This window comes from Drosophila novamexicana, unplaced genomic scaffold, assembly GCF_003285875.2.
Source record: "Drosophila novamexicana strain 15010-1031.04,08,12 unplaced genomic scaffold, DnovRS2.1 tig00000008-arrow-pilon, whole genome shotgun sequence".
Lineage (NCBI taxonomy): Eukaryota > Metazoa > Arthropoda > Insecta > Diptera > Drosophilidae > Drosophila > Drosophila novamexicana.
Genome location: NW_020824765.1, coordinates 2,451,998 through 2,478,383, shown reverse-complemented (window position 1 = coordinate 2,478,383; position 26,386 = coordinate 2,451,998). Strand labels below are relative to the sequence as shown.

General features: G+C 40.8%; 4 protein-coding genes across 7 annotated transcripts; 1 reads left to right on the top strand and 3 right to left on the bottom strand.

Annotated features, from left to right (window-relative positions):
* The first annotated feature begins 681 nt into the window (after positions 1 to 681).
* LOC115758714 (WAS/WASL-interacting protein family member 2) lies at positions 682 to 20,369 on the top strand. Of its 4 annotated transcripts, none has more exons than XM_030699497.1 (9): positions 682 to 1,032; positions 13,278 to 13,671; positions 13,846 to 14,111; positions 14,885 to 15,060; positions 15,345 to 15,749; positions 15,977 to 16,152; positions 16,690 to 17,084; positions 17,945 to 18,245; positions 19,500 to 20,369. In XM_030699497.1, the coding sequence occupies exons 2-9, from the start codon at positions 13,278 to 13,280 to the stop codon at positions 19,811 to 19,813; spliced, it is 2,427 nt and encodes an 808-aa protein (XP_030555357.1). In that variant the 5' UTR covers positions 682 to 1,032; the 3' UTR covers positions 19,814 to 20,369. The 4 variants fall into 4 exon arrangements, with proteins under 4 accessions (XP_030555357.1, XP_030555513.1, XP_030555589.1 ...); XM_030699653.1 differs by lacking the exon at positions 19,500 to 20,369 and adding an exon at positions 18,321 to 18,751; XM_030699577.1 differs by lacking the exon at positions 682 to 1,032 and adding an exon at positions 8,160 to 8,259.
* On the bottom strand, positions 8,288 to 9,494 carry LOC115759079 (techylectin-5B). The gene is made up of 4 exons (XM_030699951.1): positions 9,332 to 9,494; positions 9,209 to 9,279; positions 8,642 to 9,146; positions 8,288 to 8,581 (listed from the first exon to the last, which is right to left on the bottom strand). Exons 1-4 carry the CDS (start codon positions 9,478 to 9,480, stop codon positions 8,425 to 8,427), a joined length of 882 nt encoding a protein of 293 aa, XP_030555811.1. The 5' UTR covers positions 9,481 to 9,494; the 3' UTR covers positions 8,288 to 8,424.
* LOC115762794 (microfibril-associated glycoprotein 4) lies at positions 10,376 to 11,905 on the bottom strand. Its single transcript, XM_030705151.1, has 5 exons — positions 11,831 to 11,905; positions 11,723 to 11,772; positions 11,600 to 11,667; positions 11,015 to 11,534; positions 10,376 to 10,950 (listed from the first exon to the last, which is right to left on the bottom strand). Exons 1-5 carry the CDS (start codon positions 11,903 to 11,905, stop codon positions 10,752 to 10,754), a joined length of 912 nt encoding a protein of 303 aa, XP_030561011.1. The 3' UTR covers positions 10,376 to 10,751.
* Positions 20,370 to 21,068: 699 nt separating the features above from the next.
* Positions 21,069 to 23,904, bottom strand: LOC115758996 (pleckstrin homology domain-containing family M member 1). The gene is made up of 6 exons (XM_030699838.1): positions 23,729 to 23,904; positions 23,178 to 23,677; positions 22,439 to 23,122; positions 22,219 to 22,382; positions 21,629 to 22,151; positions 21,069 to 21,567 (listed from the first exon to the last, which is right to left on the bottom strand). Exons 1-6 carry the CDS (start codon positions 23,856 to 23,858, stop codon positions 21,424 to 21,426), a joined length of 2,145 nt encoding a protein of 714 aa, XP_030555698.1. The 5' UTR covers positions 23,859 to 23,904; the 3' UTR covers positions 21,069 to 21,423.
* Positions 23,905 to 26,386: the final 2,482 nt, after the last annotated feature.

The following is a 26,386-nucleotide window of genomic DNA, read 5'->3' as shown; positions in this document are numbered from 1 at the left end:
ACATTTAGGTATATATGAATGTATATTGGGTCGATTGGATATATAACCAAAATTCTTAACAGTTTTGTACTGTTAAGTTTTATAACTGTCGTCAACACAAGTTTAAGCTGTGCGTTGATTAACTATCATTCAGTCAGTCAGAGTCAATTAAAGTAAACATTAAACAAAATAAATAAATAGGTATAATACTTTTAAGCTAGTAAGTTTATTGTTAAGGGAGTACCTTTATGTAATATAAGTATTTTGTTGAGATGCGTAATTTGATGGTTTCCAACACTTATTCAAGACATCGGCTAAAAATCATCGCGTATTGCCACAGCCTATCGATATCAGTCGTACCGCTGCCAAAGTCTTTAGTGTTACATGGTTGTATTTGCTAACTATCTATCCTGCCTACTAATATTCGCCTGCAAAAACAAATGCAAAGCAAACAACACTAGCAGAATTGCGATGTCCAGCAACCGGCCAAACATAAAAAATGCATAAAAAGCGTAAAACTCAATCAACTTAATGGCATACAATGCAAAGTGCGCTTAATTGTTAATGCAGCGGACAGAGAAAGCACAAATCTCTCAGTCCCAAGTTGCTCGTGTGTGTATGCGCTTGTGTGTGTGCGTGTGTGTATGTGTCTATTAATCAAACATAGTTTCTACGTTTTTTTTTTTTTTGGCACATTTACTAGGAAATTTTATTTACATTTACATTTTTATATAAATCGGACCTATTAAATTTATACAGTGGATTTCGGACAAGCAAAACAACTTCTTAAATTGCTGACCGCGCAACCAGCGCCCGCCCACCTGCAACAAAAACATTCGGGCAATGCATGCGTCTGCTACGTTGTTGTTTCATTGCGCCGCAATTGTTTAATTTGTAGCCTTTTTGTTTGCGTTAATATAAATTTAAGATCGAAAGTGACGCAGAATCCAAACGTCAAGTGCAAGTGAAGGCTTTCGCCTCGCGCTTATAACACCAACGACATAGAGAATAATCGCTGCAACAACAACGAATCAGCTGTCAAACCGCTTCAAGGTAAGTTTGTTTGTAAATTAACCTGTTTTAAGAGTATTTTTTTTTTGTGCTGCTCAGACTTTAAGCAAATAAGTAAGAAAAAAGTCTCAAGTGATATCGATAACCGATTGCCTGGCTTCCCTTACAGCTTATCGATAGCTTTTGACTTTTCTGCCATTTCGTCTTCACCTGCTTCCCCAGACATGGTATATAGATAAATAAATATATATGTTATATGGATGTAGGCTACATGTTATGTAAATCTTTCCAAATAGTGAGTTCATTATGTATGCCAAGTGCTAGATGCGATACGAACAATGCAAATTGATCGTTGCCGTTTCTGGGCAGTTTGTCGCTCCGATATCTTATCTGCAACTGGACGGTAATATATGTATGTGTGTGTGTATATATATATGTATGTATGTATGTGCCTAATACTTTTCCCATACACATGCAAACACTTCAACTAGGCGTATCAGTTCAAGAGCTTTTTGCTATTTGCCAATATAATAGATATTTTTTAAATATTCGTGAACATTTTATTATAATTAAGAATTTTGTTTCCCAAATGTAACATTTTTGGCAAGATTTTCTTGAATCAAGTTTTATAATGATCATTTTAGTTAAGCTGCACAAGCTGAACGATGCAAAAAGTATCGTATTAGTAGTGTTAATTAAGATTTAAATGCTTTTAACTTAATGTGTTTACCTTCGCAATAACGAATCTGTAATTTGCCGGCACGATCAGCTGGTAGCCTGTAATAAGTTGTGGTGCAATAAACTTGCTTTGATTTTTATCAGCTCGTCTGTCATTTTGCCATTTGTCATATTTTGTTTTAATCACATTAAGCAAAACGTTGCACCTGCAACTGCAACTGCAACAACAACAAACAAATCGGCCCAGCACTGACCTACAAAGAGTGCAATGCGCCCCGCCACTGGCAAATTGCAATTGCCTTCGTGCAGGGGTTGATTTTAAGTTGGGCTAGGCGCGAAAATACTCGCACAAAAGTAAATACATGTATGTATGTATGATGAGAGCATTGAACCGAACCTGCCGCTAAAAACATGAACAATATAACACTCGAAAGAATCCGTCAACAGTTATGTGTGTGTGTGTGTGTGCACGTACTTTCGTAGCTCTAAAGAATAGTTAGCAACGTTTCTACAAGCAACGTTCAATGTAGAAGACACAAATTGCATTTATCGAACTCTATTGCCAGGTATTTCCTTTGCAAACTGCTGTGGGTCAATAAAGAATGTTAAAATCGGTTTCGATAAGTTTGCTTTTATGTGTGTGGGTGCATAAGTACTCAAACTACAGATAACTGGAATATAGTATGACACATTTTTACCAAGCTCCGTATATATATACATAACATTTATTCCAAAGTCGACTATTTCCAGTTAAGGAACATATTGTGGAAGGTAAAAAGTACTATATGTTATATAATGCCACTGCTAAAACTGCAGACATGCTCGAGTTCAATGTCATTTAGGCGACCCGTTCATGGTGGGGGGAGGCACATGCAAGGCACGTCAACGTTTTCTATTGTTGGAAATCCGTTACTCTCGTCCGCTACTCTCCCGCACACATGCACCATAAAAACACTTGGCAAGAGAGGCTGAGATAGCGTGCCTGCAGTTTTGACAATGGTATTCAGATTGCAACCTTGTAAGCGGCCATTCGTCAAGTGTTGTAAAACACGAAAATGCAATACTTTTCGAGCTGCCGTTCAGTTTCATTGGCACGTCTGCTACGCATGATATATGCAGCATAATGTGCATTTCCTTATGATCTGAATCATTAAAAAGCTCTCGTACAAACTTATAAATAAAACGTGTAAATCGAGGTTGAAATACCCTGCGAGGATGACATTGCCTTGAATGATGTATGATAATGTTAATATACCCTAGAGCGCGAGAATGACAAAGCCTAGAATGATGTATTAAAAATCTTGAAAGTCTGCGGCACACAATAACTACATAATGTGCAATTAAATAAGAAATAGTCATGTTTGTCTCTAAAAATATTCCATAGTTAAGTATTTTACGACAGATCGTGAATAAACTGAATGTCATAGTTACTAAACTCTCAGATATCGAGTGTATCAAAAACAAACAATTTTGTGCCTTTCGCTTCCTCAATTCGCATGGAGATTGGTGACTCATTGAAATGTTGATTGTTTACATCATTGTTTGTTCCTCGTGTTATTGTGATACATGCAAAACCCAAAGTGAACTCAACACCGTTGTTGTCATTGAGCCCATGTCAACGCTGCAATATTTTGCATTAGTTATTTAAGTATTGTGCGACGGTGTTGGAAACCGCATTTTAATAAACCCAACAATGAGCCTCACTTTGTTATTGCTATTGTTGTTGTTGTTGTAAGAGAATATGGTTGAGCATAATGCATACTGAATTCAAGGCATGCGTGGAATATAGCTTACAATTACTATATATTATTATTATCTTGATAGAGAAAATATTTTATAAAGAGATCAAAATGATCTCTAACTTACACTGAAATTGATTCCTATAAAAGTAATTTATATTTAATATTGAGTTTCTCGTAAACTATTTAAGTTCTATAGGATATCGACTTACCTCGTCAACTGGCTTAGATACGTCTATATTTTATATTTATTATATTACCCTTTCTAGCGAATAATACATTATAATTACATTATTTATCAATAAAATATACGTTGAGCGTGTTTAAACATTAGGTTAAATGTTTTTCATCTCATGATTGGGATTCTTTCTTAAACTGTGAAAATGCGTACTCTTTCAAAATCGAATGACTTCCAGTTTATTTGTTTGTGATTCAGCCTGTTTAAATTATACGCAAAATCCGCGATTGCTCATCAATTTTTCAAGTTTCATTGATAATATTCTCTGCTCTCCCAATGCTGTCTGTTAAATGATCTCAGATATGTGCTTACTTATTGTAAACAAAAATTCTTGCTTTACGTACGTGTTGTACATATATAAACCTCGATCTTCGGCTACATATACACAATAAATATATATATATATATATATATATATATATATATATATTGCTCTGATGTCATAGCAAGCGGTGCAAATGCCGCATTTGTTTATTTTCATCTCTGAAAATGCTTTGCACTGCGGTCACATATTATTATCATTTGCGAGACATTTGGAATTTCAATTAAATAGCACGGCGTTCAGTTTTTACAATTGTTAGCCCAAAAGACATTGAAATGCTAATTAACTGCGTGAACTGCGTCTGGAAGCCAATGCCAGCCGATGGCCGATGGCCGATGGCCAAGACAAACCCCAAAACTAAAGACAGACACGAAAAGAAATTGAAAGCGAAAGTTTATTGTTGACACTTGATGATTTTATTATTTAATCCGTATTAAAACCAACCGGTTTCGAGTGCAATATATATCTTGTGTCTTGTGTATATTATTATTATTTCATTTTTATTATGATATAAAGTTTTTAATACTCTTTTCGCTTGCTGAACATTTAATCAATTCATCAGACAAACAATTGATTCTAAAAGAAATGAGATGGTAAGAATATCTTTAAGCTTGTAGTTATTTTCATTTTTGCTGACATGTCAGATTATGAAAATCATTTTGCCATGTAATATCCTACTAGTTGACCGATCTCTCCAGACGAAATAGACTCTAGTTTTTGACTGAATAGATTTGGCTCATATTAAGGAAGCATAACAAATACGGATCAAGATGATCAAGATGAACCTAATTTTCGACTGATCGACTGATCTATAGAAAAAGAAGACTTCAAAGGTTAAGACTTCAAAGGATATTACCCTAACTCGCACTCTCGATTAAAGCATTCTTCCTTGTTGAATACAGATCACGAAACAAAGGACTTGAGCTATTGTTGCAAAGTCTGACTCAGAACTCTCGTTTGCATAATCTAAATTGTATTCTTGCATAATATTATTGTATGTTTGGTTGATTGCTAATGTAGATATTTTTGTGTGATTTAGGTTAAACAAGTAATCGAGTAGCTCGACTAGCAAATCCCCAGTACCTCCCAGTCAATATAATATTTTGGTTTAAAGGTTTACGCTTTGAATTCATTAAATCATAAAATATATATTAATATAAGTTCCAACATGATAACGCAATTTAATATTGAATAACTTTCATATATATTTTTCGATCTTCATAAGTTTTGAAGATTTGATTTGAGAATATATATGTATATATATATATATATATATATATATATGCATACTATTCTATAATGCTTTAAAAACCCAAGTCTCAATATCGATTATTACTGATATTTTGGAAATATGGCGAGAAATCGACAAAAATATGACTGGAAACTTAAATCGACTCAGTTCATTGTGGTTGAATTTCAATATACGATTTGTACTCATGCTGGATTGGATGATTCAATCGGATCGCCCGATCTTAAGAATACGCAAAGTTTCTATTCACTTCTGCAAATGTGCTCGGAATGTGTCAAATAAACGCGTGCACACAATTTAGGGTTTTTCTTGTGAGCTTCTGACTCATGGCAAATAATTTACTGGAAATTTAAAGGCATTAGGCACCAGGCATTTGTATAGTCGCTATATCTTATCTGGAAGACGACAAACTTATCGTTTTGCAGTGCATAAGCAAAAATACCTGGCGATATTTGAAAAAGAGCCTTTACTTGGGAAAGAAGCGCGCGCTCTATATGTTCTATGTATTATCGGGTAATATCAATTTGATAACGCCTGGCAGTTCAAGTTCATTGACTGGGATTAGCCTGGTCGACGCTGGCATTCCTTCAAGACAGAGCATTGAATTGATGTTGGTTACGGAATGACTCACACGTCAGAGGGGAAAATCGGTCCGGGAAACAATATACGAATGAGTTTATTGCTGTTTTATCCTGGCTCGCGATTCCCACTTATTCAATTAATGCTTTCGAGGTGTGTTGCCGCGTTTGTGACAATAAAATGCCACTTCGCCCCACCCTTTTTAACTCCTCGATTGACCCAAACTGTCATCAAGTTAATTGCCCCCAAATACGGCGGAACGAATGTTCTTGTTTGAGGGCGTGTATGCCCATAAAATCAAATTCAATTTCGCAAATCATTACGGCACGCATTTGTGGCACGACGCTTCGTTTTCGGGTCATTCGATGGCTCCTCTCCGGAAATGTTGCCGCAAAACGCGTCTAAATTGATTTCCCTGTCAAAAGCGAATATCCATTGCCGTTATGCAAGTCAAATGGTGTGTTAAGTGTTAACACGCCTATTTGAAATGCACGGCCGGGCCTTGTGGTCGGGCTCGCGGGCCTCCTCCTCCTCGTCTGTAAGACAATACATCGCAAACATTGCGTAAGTTCCAAGCCGCAAAACGCCCCCAACATCAAAACATGAATAGTGGGTCTACGACATGCTCCCCCCCGCTCTTTAATTGATGTTACTTTCTGGGGTTCGAGCTGGCGTATACTTAGATATGACAAAACAGAAATATTTACTTATACGGTAAATTCTTTAAAGTAGCGCGCATTTTCTGCCAGAGTCCATTTAAATGGGTAAACTTCGAAAATGTTCAGCATTATTTTTAAGCTCATTGAAAAAAATATTCAAGAATAAGCCTTGAGGCGTCGATCTCGGAGTCAAACAGGATTTGGAGACAAAAAGATCGCGTTTATTTGAAATCGATTAGATCAATTAGAAAATCGATCAGAAAATCGATCGACATCTATTCGGGATGTATGATATCTTTAAGAATACAATATATTGAAGAAAGCCAGATAAGCTTTTTTATTGTAGAGTATTTTTACATTTTTTGAACGTGATTTTATATAAATCGTAAGCGATTTCGATTTTCAAAACATTTTGGACCTACAATAATATATCATAGATAAAAATTGACAAAAATCATAAAAACTTGTTGAAATATATTGAATGATATAGCTATTAGATTAGAATTTGAAATTAGTAAGGTCTATTATACATAATACTCTTACTGTCAATACTTGTGATGATAGTAATATCGCGTAGATTCAAAAACGGTGACGAGTGCTTTCAGAGAACGAAAAAATATCTGAATACTATTAGATAATTGTTATTTATTTAGGTAAATAAAATGAATTAAAAAATTACCTCGTTTATTCGATTTAAGTTTATTGTGGATTTGCAATCTCTCTCTATTAAAAACATGCATCCTCCAATCATGCAACGTATTTTAACTTGTAAAGCACTCTAATGCATGCACATACATACACATATCGTATGATGTAACATACATAAATATGTGCGCATGTATGTTTTTTACATTTATGCAAATGCGCTGGATGACTAAATAGGTTGCTCACTTTAATTTGAGATGAATGTTGTCAGTGCTCTGCTCATTGCGATCATTGTCAGCTAGCGGCCATTTAGCAGCTGTTCAATTAAGCGTCTTCCCGTCTGTCAGCGTCTCTCACCGTCTAGCGACTGAATCAAGCTGAAGCATGATTCATGCCTGGCTGTTAAGGAGTTTCCAGTGCGCACGGCACAGTGGCAACTGCCATGCAATCGCTCTGATTCGCCCCACTGTGCTAGTAAATGACTCAAGCTAGTCTGAAGCAAGACTGCAAGTATATCGCACGTTTCACACACACACACACACACATATATATACATTGGCCCAGAGATACAGTTAAACAGTTTTTGCGCTGACCGTTCATCAGCGTTTTGTCAGCGTCAGGTGCTGAAATGCGGTTGCTGCAGCGTCGTCTTCATTGCGGCTTCTCTTTGCTATTTGTATTGTCTTTCTCTTTGTCTTTCTTTATCCATGTCTTGTCTTTGTCCAAGTGGCTCGCGCTGCATTCGATCACACGGCGACAACGAAAATGTGTGACGTCACAGCGACGTTGACTCGACGCTGATTTTGTCGGCTGATTCTGGCTGCGTCCGCGTCGACCTTAACAGCTAGTTTTATGAATTGCTTGGTCTGCTCTCTTTTCGCCTGCGCCCCCTCAAAGCTTGTCGCGTTGTTCGCGCGCTCTCTCTCTCTCTCTCTTCTGCTGCGCTGCTAACGCTCTCCGCTTTGGCGTCGCATGCGCGGCCGTTGTTCTTCAGTTGATTTTCGACTCGCGAGCTGAGTGCAACGTACATTTTACGGTTAATGTTTTTGTTATTGTTCTTGTAAATGTTGTGAGCGCCAGCGAAATTAATACATAAAACAAAAGCAAACGTCGGGCAACAACGAGAGAGAGACAACAAGAGAGCCAAATATAATCAAAACGTAAATAAAAAGTGTAGTTGATAACGATGAAACAAATAAAGTGCTGAAAAGCTTTAAAACTGATCAAGATCTTTCGATTCGAACGCACGGAGCATGATTCAACGGCAAATCGATCAATAATTAAATGGCAAACGCTAAATACTAATAAATAAATAAGCGATGGCCTCAGGGCGCCGATGAAGCTGCTCGGCACCTTGGCCTTATCATCATTTGTGTCAGCTTGTAGCCGTAGTCGTAGCCCCGCCAGCTCTTCCAGCAAATTCCCCGGCCCGATAGCTTTCTTTCATAGCTGCCGCCCTCCACGTACTGGCCATTTAAATTGCTGCAAAAGGAACAATGTTTTGGAAGAAGATAGCTAGACAAAGGCCCAAAACATACGCACCTATGTTGACAGGAATTGTACCACCAGGCACCCACATAGGTCAGGGCGCAGCGGTTACGGGTCTTGTCGTTGTCGTATGTGGCGAACGGCATGCCCACGTGATAGCTCAGCGCATCCCCAGCATCGCCCGTGTATTTGCCCAATCTGCTCAGGGCATACGACTCGGACTCGTTGGCCACGACGAACCTATCGTATTTGGCATAGCGCGTCTCCCCGTCAAAGTCTTCCAGGTGTATGTACAGCTCGTAGGGCTCTGCATGCGTCATAAAGTGCAGCGGCTCCAGGCCCATAAAGAACTCAGCACTCAGATTGCCAAACCCGGCCCGATACTCGGCCCAGCTGCGATAAAAGTTCTCGCTGCCATCCTGACGACGCTGGATGACTGTCCAGCCGGCGCCAGCAGTACGGGTATCGCATGACACCGGAAAAGGCTCCAGACCCGCCACCTGAACAGTGTGTATGCCGTCTGTGTTGATCATTGCCGCCAGGCAGGAGGGCGGATAACCTAGAGATGTTCCGATAAACAGGCTATATAAGGGCTCCCGTAGCTATGAGATTTCGCCTTACCCGTCTGCTTAGTCTTCGGAGTTGCTGCTGTAGTTAAACTGGCTCTCAACTGGCTTAGTTCCACTTTCAGACTGTAAGATTAAATAACTATATCATATAAAGTGTAAGCCTTTTCCCACAAACCTTGAAATAAGCTGTTCAGTCTTTTCGTAAAGTTTTCCCAATTGTCCTCTTGCTGGACCTGCTCCATTTCCATCATTTGAAAGATCCTCCGCTTTAATGAAGCTCCACGAGAGTAACAAGAGTACAGTTATTCCAGCTCTGCAATTCATGTATGCAACGATCTTATGTATTACTTCTCTGATCTCGCAATCTAGACTAAACTGTAAATCATTTAGTGCATTCGAATTAGTTAATTGCTCTGATTATAATTGTACCCAGTAGTCGGTGGGCACGGGGTATACTTCTTCTATTCATGCTTAGTATTACGAACATTTTAACAAGATAATATTATTATTATCAAATGTATTAAGTGGCAAACTTGTAAACATCTCTGGTTTTGATGAGCTTCTAATTTCCATACACAAATAGCCTCAATGAGTCATTCACTTAGACAACTCATCTCATTCTCATACATGAATATTTTTATACAATTTTAAACCAAAATGAATTCGTCCAGTTAAATACCCTAACAAATATATACAACACTTTGTTCCTATATAATATAGTATTCATTCCATACAAGGGACATAGCTCGATATGCGAAAAGAAAGCAGAGCACTTAATTGCCGAGCTTGATTAGGATATCTTGAAAACGAAAATGTTTTTCATATAAAAACTACGTGTTTCCTTCGTGTTTCCATACCAATAAAATCCTCAACATTTAGATATTTGTCTGAAAATAATAATAATAATATATATATAAATCTGGGAACTTATTGTGTAAAGTCTATATATAAGACTGTTTGTCCTAACTCAGATTCATTTCCAAAGATTTTTATGAACAATTTGTTGAGAGTCATTCACGCTTTTCGCAGAATCCAAGCTTCCTCTGTTTGGGTGGAGTTTTAATTTAGTCCGATTTAAATAATCATTCGATCGGCTTTAAAATCATTTTCCCAGATCTTTGTGAAAATTCATTTGAGACACTTTTTGTTAAATTCACCTCAATTGGATAATAAATGCGGTTCAAAGGTTGAATGAACGAAAACTTATTTTTATATAACAAATCATTAAATCTGAATTTATATATGGTTTTAGGTCAAAAGGGTACTTTAGACCTTGGTATAGGGTATCTCCAAGGTATCTCCATTTGCTTGCCTCTAGAGTTTCTTATTTGCGACAAGTAAAAACGTAGGTCAAGTTTTTATCGCGGGTTTAATGAATGTCGTCTGAATGTATCTAAAATATGAATGCAGGGTAGATTTATTCATATAGATATATAAGTATACCCAGGAAATAAAATATTTGTAAATCATTTGGGACTGGAATTGAAAATAAAATGTAGCCATGCGTATTCAGCATACTAATCGAGTGGAAGATTATGAAGCCATATTCTGTGACAAGTCCGGAATAAATGTGAGCTGTGCATGCAATTGAAGAGTTAAGGAATCGCGTCACATTTCTGCTGCGAGACCTTGTTGCCTTTAAAGGAAGCTGGAAAGGTTCGGCACTTGGGCCTAATCATCATTTGGGTGAACTTGTAGCCGTAGTTGTGACCACGCCAGGCCCTCCAGCACATGCCGCGCGCGAAGAGCTTCTCCTCATATTTGCCGCCCTCCATGTACTGTCCATTGAGATTGCTGTGAGGGTGCAGGTGACATCACATAAGTGATATACCAAGAGGTGCCAATCTATGCAAGTTACCTGTCCACACAGCTGTTATACCACCAAGCACCCACGTGGAGAAAGGCGCAGTTTCTGGCAAACTCGCGATCGTTGTCGCGATCGTAGGTGGAGAACTTCATTTTGCGATGACTACGCAGCGAATCGCCCGCGTTGCCCGAGTAGGTGCCCAGCACATTGAGTGCATACGAATCCTCTTCGCTGCCAATGGCGAATTCATCAAATTTGGCAAAACGTGTCTCTCCGTCGAAGTCCTCGAGCACAATGTACAGCTCAAAGGGCTCCAGAGCTGTGATAGCACGCAGTTTCTCCAGACCAATAAAAAACTCGCCACGGGGATCCCCAAAGCCGTCCTTGTACTCTTGCCAGTTGCGATAGAAGTTTAGGCTGCCATTCAGTCGCCTCTGAATGACCAGCCAGCCGTATCCGGCAAAGCAATTATCACAGGCGACGGCAAACGGTGCCAGACCCGGCACCTGTATCGTATATACGCCACTTGCATTGAAATGGGACGTCAAACAGGATGTGGGATATGTTTTGTCTGTGGGTAAATATTTTTTCAAGTGAGGGAACCTTAAAGTCTGTAAATCTGAGAATCCAGCATACCATCTTTACGGGAAATGGAACCATCAGCTGCTTCGTATCCTTTGAGTGCTTCCAACTGCTTCTCTAGACTGTGAAACATTCAACTTTGCAAAACATTGCAATTATAACTCTCTCTCTACGTACCTTGAAAGCAGCTTTTGTGCCGTTTCATGCACAGTTTCCAGATCTTGACACTGTTCAGAGTGTATTTAGTTGAATATTAAATTGAAGTACACTTAACAATTTTCTTACCCTTGCATTGTTCGCGGCATAGCAACTGATGAAACATACAATGTAAATTATATTGACTGTTCCCAAGAGCTCCATGTCAATAACTATTCAATTGATATAAAATGCACTCAAACAGCTTTTCATTTTCTCGTCATTTGTTATTTGCAATTGACACAGTTTTCAGGTCTCGTTATCAGCTCTTATCAGCTGCTAATAAAATCAAAGGTCACTGGTATCAAGATCAGGGATAATTGTAGGGCTGATATTGATTTTATTATTGGCTGATTAATCTGTTTGTGAGGTGAGGTATTTAAAAGCTGGCAATGTAACAGTAATTATGAGTTATGAATGAAGAAGAAGAATCGATGTAATATCAAGCTTTAAAGTTATATCCTTACAGCCGTTTAACTCATGCTCGCTTTGCTGCGTTTCGTTGCTTGATGCTTATAATTCCCAACAAGTTGTAGCTTTGAGAGAGTGGGAAGGTATGGGCGAAGCTGCAGTTGATAGGATGAAATGGGTAAAAAGGGCATAATGTATTTGTCCGTATGTATGAACGCAAGGATCTCAGAACTTATAGGAGCTAGAGACTTGAAAATTGGAATCTAGGCCCTGTACGAGCTTATTTCCGATAATCGATAACTCGCCTCGTTTCCAAGCAATCGATAAAAATCTTTATCGAACTGCTCTTTTTGAATAATTGAATAATTTTATAACTATTTCGAGAGAGCCTCTTACTTGTTTTACCATGTTTGTGGCTGGATATTATATTAGAAGCCAGCCAGTTTAATATTTATCTGAAAATGTCTGAATCTGTAGATGTCGCAATGGACAGAGATCGTTTAAATCATTCAGTTATTTATTTTGACAATGCTTAAAACTATTTTATGTTAATAAGCACAGGTCAATGCAAAGCATTAGCCATAATTTTGAGTATCATTTGCATTCATGTAGTCATATACTTATGTACATACACACACACACACACAGATACATAGACAATGATGTATGAGCTTGTGGCAATGGCACGTGGGCTTTGTTGTTGTGGATTCTGTGGGAGCTTCGCCCAATGACTGCCAAACTGTGCGGGTCTGGCATTCATTTTACGCGCTGTTTGCGCTTGGATTTTATTTTGTTTTATCGAGGCGTCAATCTCGAAACAACAAAAAAGACAAGACAAGAAACAAACGACGGGCATACATAAATATAATAAGTATAGAAACTGAGTTATTAAACGTGTGTGGGAGGCGACAGTTGCCGCTGGCTCGAGCGCGTCTCGAGTTTGTGGCCTCAGTCTCAGTCACAGTCTTGAATCCGAGCCGGGCACAGATACCACGGAAAGCCCAAAATGCGTCTACTTCGACGCACGCACTGCCAGAAAGTAATCCTTGTCGGGCAGCTTCAGCCTACGCCTGGGCTTTAAGTATTCTCACGGCTTGCTCTAACATTTGCCCTGGTTTGCTTACAGATGGCCATACCCCCACCACCAGGACCACCGCCACCGCCGGGCCCGCCGCCACCACCGGCTATGGGCGGACTAAAGCTGGGCGGCGGCGGCGGAGCAGGCGGTGCTGATCCGCGCTCCGCGCTACTTAGCTCCATTCAGAAGGGCACCAAGCTGCGCAAAACGGCCACAGTTGACAAGAGCGGTCCGGCGTTGTCCGGACGTGTTTGTGATGGCGACGGCGGCGGCGGCAGCAGCGGCGGCTCTGCAGCGTCAGCCGCTTCGAAGCGCACGCTCAACAACAACACCAGCAGCAGCAACAACAACAACATCAACAGCAATGGGGCGCCCAAATTGGGTGGCCTTTTCGAAGGCCTGTCGCAGATGCCAAAGCTGAAGCCAGTCAATGGCGTTCGTGGTAAGTAAAAAAAAAAACTATATATATATATCACTTATGCAAATGAACATTGAGTGTGTTTTGTTGCTCAATTGATTTCCGCTTTGAATATTTGGACGCACACCCACGCACAACAACAACAACAACAATAATAATAATATTATTTATAATAACAACAACAATCATAAATTACAGCAGCACCAACAGCGGCAGCGCCGTCAGCGGCAACAGCAGCGACGCGCAGCAACAGCCCCCCCAGCGCCGCCGGCAACAATGGACCCATGGACTTTAACGCAGAGCTCACCAAGCATTTAACATTGAAGCGTCAGAAGCAACAGCAACAACAACAACCGCAACAACCGCAACAACCGCAACCACAGGCAACAAGCAACAGCACACATATCAATGCAACCGAAGCCAATCTGAGAACAAATCGCGGACCACCACCGCAGCCGCCAAAGGTGAGTGACGCGAGTGGAGACCCACACAAAGAAAAGCCACTGCGATTTGTTTATTAATAGAGCCGACTACAGCGACAAGGAGTTCCAAAGCGAGTATAACTTATAGAAATCTATTTAGGCATCCGAGTGCCCAGTCTTATCGCAGATTGAATTAAAATAGAGCCTTAACTCGGTTGCAACCACAAGTACAAGTTCGAGTATGAACTCGAACGTGAATACTTATTTGGATAGCGCTTGCGTGAAGAGTATCGGAAAATTCTGTGAATGGATAACACAGTTTTACGATCCTATATACATCTATTTAGGCATCCGAGTGCCCAGTCTTACCGCAGATTGAATTAAAATAGATCTTTAACTCTGTTGCAAACAATCACAAGTACAAGTTCGAGTACGAACTCGAACGTGAATACTTAGTTGGATAGCGCTTGCCTCAAGAGTATCGAGAGATTCTTTGAACAGATTACATTGTATTCCGATTCCATAACCAGAGACGTTTTATTATTTAATAGAACTTACACCAACATCTGTTGGCTTATTAAATATCACTTGCAATGTTTATTCCTTCTGTTTTTCTCGTTAATAAACCAAGTTGATATCATTGACATTTATTGTCTAATTTGAACTGCCGTAATATAATAATCAATCACAAATCTCTGACTAGTATTAGCTGATCTTTAAATTAAAAGATTTATATATGTTGCTTAACGCATTTTATACAACAAGTAACCCATGCGATTTTACCTTTCCCGTTTGATTGTTTTCTATTCTGTTAGAACTCCAGCGATTCCATATTGGACCGCATGAACATACCTCGTACGGCGCCGCCCACGTCCACGTCCACGTCAACGACTGCGAATGGCCATGGCAATGCCAAGCCGAAAGCCTCATCGCCCACGCTCTCGGAGAGCGGCAGCAGCGGGAGCGTGAAAAGCAAAGCGGCTAATCTTAGGTAAGTCTCTCTCTCGCTCCAAAATGGGGCAGCCTCCGATCGGGATCGGGGTCGGGATCGGCCCACCAAGATGTGTGTAACTATTTGTTATGGTTTTTTTAATTTATTACTTTTTGTAATATATATATATATATATTTATATATGTTTGTAATTTGTACTTTTGAATTTTGAACTTTTGTACATGTTTTTTTGTATATTTTTGCATATTTTTTTTGTTTTTGATTTCTTTGCCGGGCATTTTGGTTAAACCCCAATTCCACCAATCGAACCGACACATCCACAGTATCTCGTTAGGCAATAGTTTTGTAAATAGTTCAATTACAAAAACAACAACAACAACAAGCGCAACAACAGCAGCAACAAACTCCAGTCGAACAGCAACAACAGCAACAACAACATCAACGGGAACTCTGCGCAATTTGGCGCCCAATAAATCAACGCTGTTTGGCGGTGCTGGTGGTGGTGGGTCTGGTGGTGCTGGTTGTGGTCCTGCTGCAGCAGCAATTGGTGGTGGTAATGTCTCGCCCACGCCCACGCCCACACCGCCCGCAGCACAGCAACAGAAGCCGGCCATTGGGTTTGGCAAGCCAAACTTTGCGCCAAAGCCGCCGGGCCTGCAGCAACTGGCGCTCGCCAACGGGCATCAGCGGCCGGCGGTGGCGCGGCATCACAGCATGAAGTCACCCAGGTATAGCATCGCCCCACATACTCTCACTCGCCACTCTATAAGCCTTCACAGGCCTCTGGCCGCACACCGCTTGCGCTGTTTGCAACTGCCTCAGATGCGCTCATCTGGTTGGTTTTAGTTTTCCAGCTTAACTCCTGCTCCATGACTGCACGCTAGCTACTAACGCATTGCATTGTATGCTTCATTGTTCGACAGCTCCGTGTTAATCTTGCTCTCTGCTCTCGTAGATCTCCACCAGCTGCTGGCGGCGTCAACGGACCCGTTTTCGCCACCGCCCAACAACATTTTGGCACAATGCGCGCTCCGCTCCAGCAACAGATGCTACTGCAGTCCGGTGAGTGCATCAGCGGCAGCACCAACAGCATCACGGGCAGCATTCGAGCTGCACCCAATCCGCCAAAGAGTAAGTAAATATGTTAATATGTACAGCTGTTTCTCAAATCAATTGCATTAGCTTATTCATTAGCACGGGTATTCTGTTTATAATCTGCCCTTGGTATACTATAGATCCTAATCTTGGAGTAGATTAAGGACCAAATAGCAAGAGGGCTCTCCACAAAGAACTAAGCCCAGGATTCTGGCTATACTTAAACTGTTTTACAAGCAATTTAGTATATTAAAACTTTTCAAAAACTGTAATTTATAATCAGTACAGTTGCGGGAAAAAAGGAATAGAAATACCCAAAAGCCATACCAACATTTGGTGTTAACAGAATAATGTTATAATATGTTATGTAATGTTATAATATGTTATATAATGTTATGTAATTCTAGCACATTTAAACAATTCCTGTTAATTATAGTACTTACGTTCTACAAGGGTTTAAAAATGATTTCAATATAATTTTACATATATGGGCAGTTTGAGCAATTGATTAATTTATATATTTATTTATTTGGTTTAAAAATTTTTTTTAATTTCTGGATTCTTGACTTGCAGCACGCCCCTCGGTCAAGCCGCCGCCGCCGCCAACGCCATCGCGCAGCATCTCGAACAGCAATTTGAGCAGCATTGCGGCGCCCTTCAGTGCCGTTAACACGGCGCTGGTGCAGAGCGCGGGGATCAGCACGTCAGCGCCATCGCCGCCGCCGCCGCAGCCGCCTTCCAGCTCGAGCAGCAGCAGCAGCGTCGCCGCGCTGCGGGATCAGTTTCGCGTCGGCGGCAGCGCGACGCCGCCGACACCGCCAAGCGGCATTACCGCCAGCCCGAAGTCGGCGACAATGCGCGAGAAGGTCAATCCCATCATTCTGAACGGTGGGCCCATTAATCCGCCAGCGCTGCCGCCCCACCGCAGCTGCCCGCCGCCTCCGCCCCCGCAGCGACAGTCAAGCCACGTAAGTAGCCAACAACAAGTTGGCGCATATGCCAGAGGTAACGGCAGTCAGCGCAGAAATAATGTTGCAGCTGCTTAAGCAGAGTAATTTTACACTGTAAGAAATTACTCTTAATTAAAGGTCGCAAGCTGCCTCGGTACGAATCTCTAATGAGTTTTTAAATTGTAATTGAAAATCCCGTTTCTAAAGGCCTTCAGATTGCAATTCATAACACTGATTTACTTGGCATTTAAATTCCAAGCTTCATAATAATAAATAACAATCAATAAGAATTGCAATTTATTGCTAAGAATATTTTAGCTCAAACTCAGCTTAACGTTTCGCACAGTGTGCAAAAACTACGTTGGGGGTGCTCTGTTTTGCCTCGCTCTCGCTCGCTCTCTTTTTCTGCCTCTCACAGGCACACTCTCACGCAACAAGCATCCCCTCCCACCCTCCCTCCCTCTCTTTGAGGCATCTCCTTTGGTGTGCGCTCTGCGCGCTCGCTCTTTGCTCTCCGCTGCGCACTTGCGTTTAGCTTTTTAGTACCTTTATGGATTTTCCAACACGTAATACGTGACCCAAACAGCTCCGTTACGGATTTTCGCTCATCGCACGCTCGTTTTGTTGTCGCTTGTGTGTGCTTAAAGTGCAGGATAATTTGCGTTATTGTTGCCAGTTAACTCTATATCCTGCGCCTGCTGCACTTGGCATGTGAAACGCTGGCTGTCCGTTCAGGTAGCAACAAATCAAAGAGTGCCTTCTGAACAGGCTCAAGGCTAACAGAATGCTGATGCACAATCAAAAGAGAAGCGTAACCGAGACTTGCACGTTTAACCTTCTAGAATCGCCCAACTAAATGCATGTTATCCTTTCTGCAGACTGGATCCCAACAGCAGCAACAGCAGGCTCCAGTGCCGCCGCAGCGTCACTCCTCCATTCGGGCGAATGCCCCGCTGACGCCGCCTACGCACATGGCCAATGCGACGCACAATTTTGGCAGCAGCGGTGGCCTGTCAACGGGAGCTGGAGCGGGAACGGGCGCATCTGTTGGTCGGCTGGTCATCGATTTGGAGGCAAAGTTTGGCAAAAGATTTCATAATGTCACCGAGTTTCCGAAGCCGCCTCCGTTTCTAAATATACAAAAAATCTATCCTAGTCGCACGCTTAAGGCAACCAATGGTATGTAAAGGATGTATACATAAGTATGTGAGTATGTGTGTAATCGTGTGTATGTGTATGTGTATGTATGTGTAGGTGTAGGTGTGTGGGTCGATTCAACTGTTAAAGCAAACTCACGCGCCGTGTTTACGAACAACATATTATGATTATGTTTATTAAATATTATTATTACATATTATTAAAGTTATTATTACATAATTTTATTGTTATATGCACACATACACGGAATGCTGTTACATAATGATATGCATAATATTATTATTATTTTTATTATTAATTATAAGCACACCACATATAATGTAGCATTTGAGTTCGATGAGAAGATAAAACTATATACAACGATGCAATTTTAAATTGTCCTCTATACACACACACACACACACACGCGCAGAACAACAACAACAACACATATGCTATCAAATGTAACGTTACAATTTATGATTATGTTTAAAAATGTTAAATATATATAAATATATAAAGAGTTGATAGCTTTATTCCACATAATTTTGTTTAAAAGCATATTTTTTTATATACATACATACTTTGTACACACACACACACATATATATATATATATATATGCGAACATTTGTATGTTAGCAAGGGAAACAGCGATATTATTACTAAGCACACGCATATTATGTATTATTATAGAGACCCATGTTTACACACACACACATATATGTATATATATGTATGTATGTGTGTATATGTTAAGCCTCATACTACAATTTGCATTATGTCCAAGTCCTCATGCATTCTTTCTGTATTTCTGTAGCGCATGATTTTACTTTATGTATTGTCGTATGTATTGTCTACAATCGGCTTCATTTTATTTTATATATGATTATCTTATATCTTATCTATAAACACACGTACAAATACGTATGTTATTTTTTTTAATATCGATGAATATTTAATTTTAGCACACAAGCACATTATTATTGTTTTATTTGAAGTTATTATGAACAATAAAAAACCAAAAGGAAAATTGAACTTTTTAAGCATTCAACATTTGACACGCGTTGTATTGTCCTCCGCATCCCTGTGATCGGTTCTCCTCCTCTTCTTCTTCTTCGTCTTGATCTTTTATCATTTGTGTTTGTTGCTTGCTTGTACAAATTCCATTGCCTAAGCAACAGGCGCCGCTTCAAACTGTCTTCGTACTTAGTATCTACATATGTATATATATCTTTCCCACTTTCTCTCTCACTTTCTCCCAACTTAACTGTCTCTCTCACGCTTGAAATGCAGAAACAACTTTGATGCCAAATAACAACAACAACAGCAACAACAACAACAGCGCAGCTGCATGCAACAACAATGCAAAGGCGCCAACGGTGCTGAAACCCGCCTATGCGCCGCTTAAGAAACACCGCGCCCCCGCACCACCCCCACAGGCAGGCGTGGCTGCCGCTACAGTGTCTGTGATAAGGCAATCCAGCTTTCTATATGGCGGCAGCAGCGCAGCAAGCGGCGGCGGCAGCGGCGGCGCCGCAGCTGCTGTCAATGTGCGTCCAAAATCGCAGCCGGCGCCAAGTGTGCCACGCAATTCGACGGTCTATTAATCTGGGAGCCTACTGTAATCATAACTGTAAATGATATCCATGTTTATGCTTTGTATATATGTGTGCATGTGTGCGTATGGGTGTGTGTCTCATTAACGTTGTGTTGTGCCGAGTCCGACTGCGTGCGTGCCTGCGTGTGTGTGTGTGTGTGTGTATGGGTAAAGTTGTATAAAGTCTATGAAATATAGCCCGAAAAAATGAGAACTGTGTATTTAAAATAAATACAAATAGATGTAGCAAATGTGACGAAACAATTGGAGGGAAAATTCTGCTGAAGGAAAACTGAGTTAATTGTGTTAAAGCTGGTTGAGCTTAGCTGCAAATTATATTTAGTTTAGTGTCTTCCCAGGCTAATACAATAATGCGTACACGTACATACATATACATATATAAATTCTGTACATAACAATTAGCGGCATTTGAATCTAGACCAAAGTTAGTCAAATTATCGAAGAGACAACACCAACACGGAATACCCTTTTATAAATATTTAGGCGCGTTTCTGTCGCTGTCCCTATCTAACTAGACTGAAACTGTTAAATTCAAATTCAAATTTTAAGTACACCTACATTAATATCTATATATATATATATATATATTTTTAAAAGCTATCAAACACACAAATGTTTTTGAAAAAAAATAATTAAAGCACAACCGAAGGGTTTTCCAACGAGATCCCATTTCACATTTTCACACAGTCACATTTTACATCAAGATCACGAGGAGCTAAAACTATTTTGTATTATTATTATTTTTGTTTGTGATACATTTCGAACTACTTGTTTATGCATTCTTCGACCATATTATGTATTTGTTAAAACCCCTAGGGCAATATATATTATTCACTAACATTAAATAAATTACTTATTATTAAATTCATTGTTGTTGGACCTTTGCCGTCGCGTCGTTAGAGCTAAATTACCAGCATATTACAAATAAACATTCTATTCAATATCATTGCATTTAAAGTTCGCATATTAATAAACTTAAAAAACCATTGAAAAATTAAATGCATTTTCTGGAATGGATTTACTAAAGGCTTCTAATGAAGGGTTCTTCGAAGAATGGGAAAAAACATCTGCTATAATTATCTCCGAGAAAACAATAGAATATGTTTGTATAGTTAATGCGAAAACCTGAGTAGCTAAATTTGGTTGGCCGAAATAGTTTTATTTGTTACTTGCTCTATTTATCTGTGAAAATATGTGAAAATGTTTAAAGAATTATAACATTTATTTATTTTAGCATATAAAACGCATTGCATGCGTTATAAAGTAGCAGCTACTTGAACTCGTTGTGAATTACATACGCCTGCCGGCCAATATATCTTTTGATGTAAGCATTTTATCGGGATGGTAGCTCAATCTCTAGCTTAAATGCGGATTTTCTTGATTTTCTTATATATTAACAACAAGCGCATATTTACATATGTATATAGGCTAGAGTGTAGTTAAAATAATATCGTTTTTGCCAGCAGTGCAACAGCGAACGGCCAACCAAACTATAACAATAATAAGCTTTATTAAACTTTAAATACAAATGAATATATATATATGGTATTTGGGGACGCTGAGCAATCTCCTATTGTAGCTTACAAACTAAATGGCTGCCTATGAGGTTTTATGCTTGAGCTTTAGATCCTGCACCGCCTCCTGCAGAGGCTGATCCTCGCGTTTACGTCGACGCTCACATTTAGGACATGGCTGGTGCTCGTTGAGGCATTCGGCGTGAAAAACAGCACCGCACGAAACGCACTGCGTATACACACAGAGAAAATTATACAAATATATGAGAATAGCTCTGCTGTTAACTCACCCGAAATGTGGTTGCAATGTGGAACGGATAGAGCACTCGTGGACTCTGACAGATTTCACAGATGAAACCCTTCAGGTGGCATAGCCGGCACTTGAGTACATGTGCCTCGCCCAGTTTGAAGGCCTTTTGCAGCTGCTGGCAAAGCGCTCCTCGTTGTATTAATGCCAAATCTGCTATGGAGTATTGGTGAATATGCTCGTATAGATACGCCCGGCCACAGAAATGATTTTGCAGCAACTCAATGCTAGTCGGCGCACAGGTGTATAGATAGGCACGTATGAAGTTCAAGCGAATGCGAAGTGACTGCAGCTCGGCCATGGCATCGGAGGCAAAGTAAATGCTGGGATTGAGTAGCTGCATGTCTAAAAACGGCTGGGAACGGTACTCGGCCAAAAATAACGCCGCGTGCTTGCTGACGCTGTACTTGCGAAAATCCCAGTTGTAGATGATGCGTGCCGGAATGAGTTGAGCCTCCGAGTCCATGCAGGTGTTGCAATAGTAACTGCCACTAAAGGCACAAACTCTGCGCGACAAGATTGAACAGAATAGATTAATATTGGGCTAAATTTGATGGCCCAGCATCTACGCACTGAAAGTTGTTGTCGCCAATACCCAAAGGATACTGACACCCCTTGCACAGAAAGCCCTGCGCATTGAGTCCTGGCTCGCGGGGCAGCTGACATAATTGGGAAACCATTTGCTTCAGCTCGGCCATGTCAAAGTTGGAGTGGATCAGCTCGAAATCCGAATTGGTCTGCCAGTAGATAAATATGTATATGCTTTGATAACTTAAATCACAACTGGGCTTACGTCAAGGGAATGCAGGTCGCTCATGTCATCTGTGACGGCCGGTTCAGGCTCGCGTTGCTGTTGCAGTTGTGCCACATTCAGCGTTGAGGCGCTGGCGCAAAACTTTTGCCAGATCTGCGACCAGCCAGCACCATCCTCGCGGTTGCTCTCGTGTTTTCGCAGCAGTGCATTGTAGCTGCAGCGATCCGTGTTAGGTGAGCGCAGGCTTGTGGCGCTGCTCATGCTGACAGAGCGCTGAAAAAACCGTGTTACAGACTCCTCTGTCGGTGAGTGAGCATCTAGATCGGCAGACCAAGAGGTCTGCATTAGATTCGTCAAAGAATTGCTGCCCTGCGGCAACTCAGCGAAAGACTCCTCGATGTGACGAATGGAACGCTTTCGAACTCGCTGAGTACTGCTGCTGGCTTCGGGCTCAGCCTCGGTTGCGGCTATATCTGCTTCCTGTGTCTCCTCCAAAGTGGGCGATCGCTCTTCCTTAATAATATCCATCTCGTCGACTTTTTGCATGAACAAATCCAGAATCTCTTGTTGGTTCAGATCTGGGTTCCCGAAGTGACCCCCGCGACTGAATGGACTATTCGAAATGGACTCCGAGAAGAGCTCATTGGTGTGAAGTGGCTGCGGTGTAGGAATAGCCACAATTTCCGTAGCCAACGAGCTGACCACATCCACGCCGCTGCTAATCTGTAAAATATACATCATTAGGTGGTGGTATAATTTCCATTTGTGTAATACGCACCGGACAGGACTTGAGCGCCGGCGTCCACAGATCAGACAGCTGCAGCGCATAGTCAGGCCATTGATTCAACAGACTTGAGTTGACGGGCAAATCGAATGACACATAGGCCTCCAGGCTCTCCATAATCTTTGCCGCTGTCTCCAAGCCTTCGCTATCCTTAAGCAGCGCGTCCTTTTTATAGTACGGCCGCAAAGCCGACCCATTCTTGCGCATGTTGTTCAAATATGCCGAGAAGACCGAGTCGTTGAGCGACTGCCGCACCCAGGCCCGGCACTGCCCAATCTCGGACGTTATCTGACTTAGGCATTGAATCTGCTCGATCACCTGCTTGTGCATAAACACCATAGCCGGCGACCAGAAGCTCGGCTCCGGCCGCCGTTCCACATCGCCAGCAATAACATTGATGGTGGCCCACAGAAACGAGTCCTTCAACCCGTGCAGGAACACGGCCTCCAATGTAGTGCACAAGGCGCTCGTCTGTTCACACAAGCCCAGCACCTCTGCAAGAGTTTTTCATGAGTCATTGTCGTTCCATTGAATTGGTGACTTACCCAATCCTTTTTGCTTAACTTCAAACTCGATTTCTCTGGCATTTTCGTTCAGTGTGTTTATCAACGCTTCTTTGACGACATTCTCGCGCTTTGTCGAAAAATTGCTCAGACTGCGAAAGAGGGCGCTCATTTGTTATTGTTGTGCTTCAGTTTAATATCTTCTTTTTCTGTATTTGTTGTTTAGCTTGGACATCTGCAGCTGATTGGCAGGGTTGACAGGGCTGCCGAAAATTGCTTATTGTATTTACTTAAAGCAAAACTTATGCGAATTATCTTGCTTATTTGCAAACAAAACCTAATAACTTGCGTCGCAATAAAAACAGCGAATATATGCAGTTTACACTTATAAATTCCGTTAGTAATTTATTCCCCTGAACCTCTGAGCTAGATCATGCAATCGAACTAGAGGTGAACAATCGGTTGCTGTTATCGACAGTTGGAACTGACGTTAACAGAATAACCGTTTAACCGATCAACCGTTTTTAACGGGTTTTCAAATATTAACAGCGGGTATGTCTTGCCATAGAATAATATAGGAATATAAACAAAAATTGTAGACACATGCTTACGAAATAAACCATGTATGCAGTATTCAGTTTCCGTTTGAGTTTGTGAGCTTCAAAACCAGTTCTTTTGATTCTTGGCTTTCTTTCTATGTGGGAATGCGCGATTATGCGAAAACAAAAAACCCACGCAAATTAATAACCACAAATTCCGCGCGCTCGAAAACAAGACAACGTTTAATGACTTTTGATGCCTTGGGGGTTTTAATTCAACGACCCAACGCCATTCATCTCATTTATGACTCAACCGGCCAAGGAATTTCTATTAAGCTTCAGCAATAAATTGTAATCGGGCATGTCGAATTTTTACAAAATATCAAAATATCAGTTGTAAATTGAAATGGTTTTTTTTTTCTTGTCTCAATCCCGACTTGTCCAAAGGCTGTGCACGTAGCCAGTTGCCACTTGATATTAAGCCGAAATTCGTGTTAAGGTCAGGGTGACCAACAAAGCTTATGCTGTCATTGTCGATCTTGTTGTTGTTGTTGTTGTTGTTGTTGTTGTTGCTTTAACGCATTTTTCAATATTTTTGCAATAAAATTGTATGGCTATAGAAGATGCGCTCCAACTGGTTCAGCAGCACTCAAAACTGGTCTCCCTCATATGACTTCAAGTTGTTGTTTTTCACTTTTGATGTTTTTCGAAACAATTTTCGTGTGGGCCTGCAGTCGACAACTGCACTTATTGAATACCCGAAACGGGTAACGAAATCATCAGTATTTACGACAAAACAATTTCAAAAATATTTATCCAATTTGCGAATGCCATATAAACATATTTGGCATTTATTTTGAACGGAAACGCCAGCTTTAATTAATGTGTTTCTTGGCGGGGAGGGGGTATCAACTGTGAAATGTTTAATGTTTGTGAAATTAATGATTATAACAATTAATAATAATAAATAAAAAAAAAAAAGGGTCGCCAACAATTTTCAATTTTCGGATTACGCATGCGCAGCGTCAACGTCATTTCCATTTCCCAACTCCAACCGAGAGCTCCCGACTAAGCGGTCTCCGGCTCTATTAAAGTAAATAATATATAGCGTGAATGCTGTCACTGCATTGTTGTTTGTTTTTGTTGTTGTTGCTGACTTGGCTCTTTTGCGGCAGCTCCACTCGAAGTTCGACTTGAGGCTGCCAACGGCATCTGTTTGGGCCGTGGGCCATTGTTATGGGTAGGAGAGAAACAAAAAACGAGAAACAAAATTTATAAAAACGTTTGTTTTCGTAATACAATTTTGATTACTTCTTTGACGCCGCTGAGCCTCGGCTCGTCGTCCCATTGATGGCTTTGTTTGGCTCTGGAGCGAGTTTTGATTTATTGTCGGCGGGCGCACAACAACACGGGCCAAAATGTGCGCCTTTTCGCGGCGTGTCCATTTGGTAATATCTTTGCCGTAATTGTAACAGTAATGATAATGCCCAGCTAGCCGTGATGCCTAATGCCCATGCTCATTATTAGTGTGCCTAGGAAGCGCAGTCGTAGTCGTAATACGAAATGCCAAACGCGGAACCAGACTTTAAATAGTAGCCGACATCATTTCTTTGGGGCATTAGGTTGAAAAGCCAGAGAAAACGGGCCTGGACCTTGCCCGGAAAATTGTGTGCCAGCGACACATGAGCAAAGCAATCGGAGAGGCTCCAGAAAGTGCATATTCACGGAATTGTGCAATCGAGATCAATGATCGCAACCAGAAGGATTGCACAACTCAATGTGATCTAATATGAGCGGCTGACTCAACCCAGAAAGTGCCGAATTAATGCAATTGATGACTAAAGCCGTCGACAGGCAATAAGAATTAAATTTGCCTCACAAAAGAAGTGCCGCTCATAAAAAGACGAGTTTAATGATTCGATGTTCGATGCTGAAAGCGAAAGCCGCCAAAAACGATCTGTCAAAGAACAGGATCTATTCTTTATATGTATGTATATATGGGTAGATATGGATGTATTTTAAAATATGTATTTGACTGGCATAAATTATGCATTGTTAGCAGCGACTCGAGTGTGAGCACGTCACACTGACAGATGATACATGGACGAGCTTAAGCTCGATCTTAAAAACCAAACCGGCCTGTCTAAATAAACAAACAATA

Coding starts and splice junctions, on each gene's coding strand:
- LOC115759079 (XM_030699951.1), bottom strand. CDS start 9,480: ATGAATTGCAGAGCTGGAATAACTGTACTCTTGTTACTCTCGTGGAGC. Junction 9,147..9,208: donor TCCGAAGACTAAGCAGACGG/GTAAGGCGAAAT, acceptor GAACATCTCTAG/GTTATCCGCCCTCCTGCCTG. Junction 8,582..8,641: donor TACAATTCCTGTCAACATAG/GTGCGTATGTTT, acceptor TTCCTTTTGCAG/CAATTTAAATGGCCAGTACG.
- LOC115762794 (XM_030705151.1), bottom strand. CDS start 11,905: ATGGAGCTCTTGGGAACAGTCAATATAATTTACATTGTATGTTTCATC. Junction 11,773..11,830: donor ATGCCGCGAACAATGCAAGG/GTAAGAAAATTG, acceptor CACTCTGAACAG/TGTCAAGATCTGGAAACTGT. Junction 11,535..11,599: donor TTCCATTTCCCGTAAAGATG/GTATGCTGGATT, acceptor ATTTACCCACAG/ACAAAACATATCCCACATCC.
- LOC115758714 (XM_030699497.1), top strand. CDS start 13,278: ATGGCCATACCCCCACCACCAGGACCACCGCCACCGCCGGGCCCGCCG. Junction 17,085..17,944: donor CGCAGCGACAGTCAAGCCAC/GTAAGTAGCCAA, acceptor TCCTTTCTGCAG/ACTGGATCCCAACAGCAGCA. Junction 18,246..19,499: donor CACGCTTAAGGCAACCAATG/GTATGTAAAGGA, acceptor CTTGAAATGCAG/AAACAACTTTGATGCCAAAT.
- LOC115758996 (XM_030699838.1), bottom strand. CDS start 23,858: ATGAGCGCCCTCTTTCGCAGTCTGAGCAATTTTTCGACAAAGCGCGAG. Junction 22,383..22,438: donor GCGACCTGCATTCCCTTGAC/GTAAGCCCAGTT, acceptor ATCTACTGGCAG/ACCAATTCGGATTTCGAGCT. Junction 21,568..21,628: donor ACATTGCAACCACATTTCGG/GTGAGTTAACAG, acceptor GTGTATACGCAG/TGCGTTTCGTGCGGTGCTGT.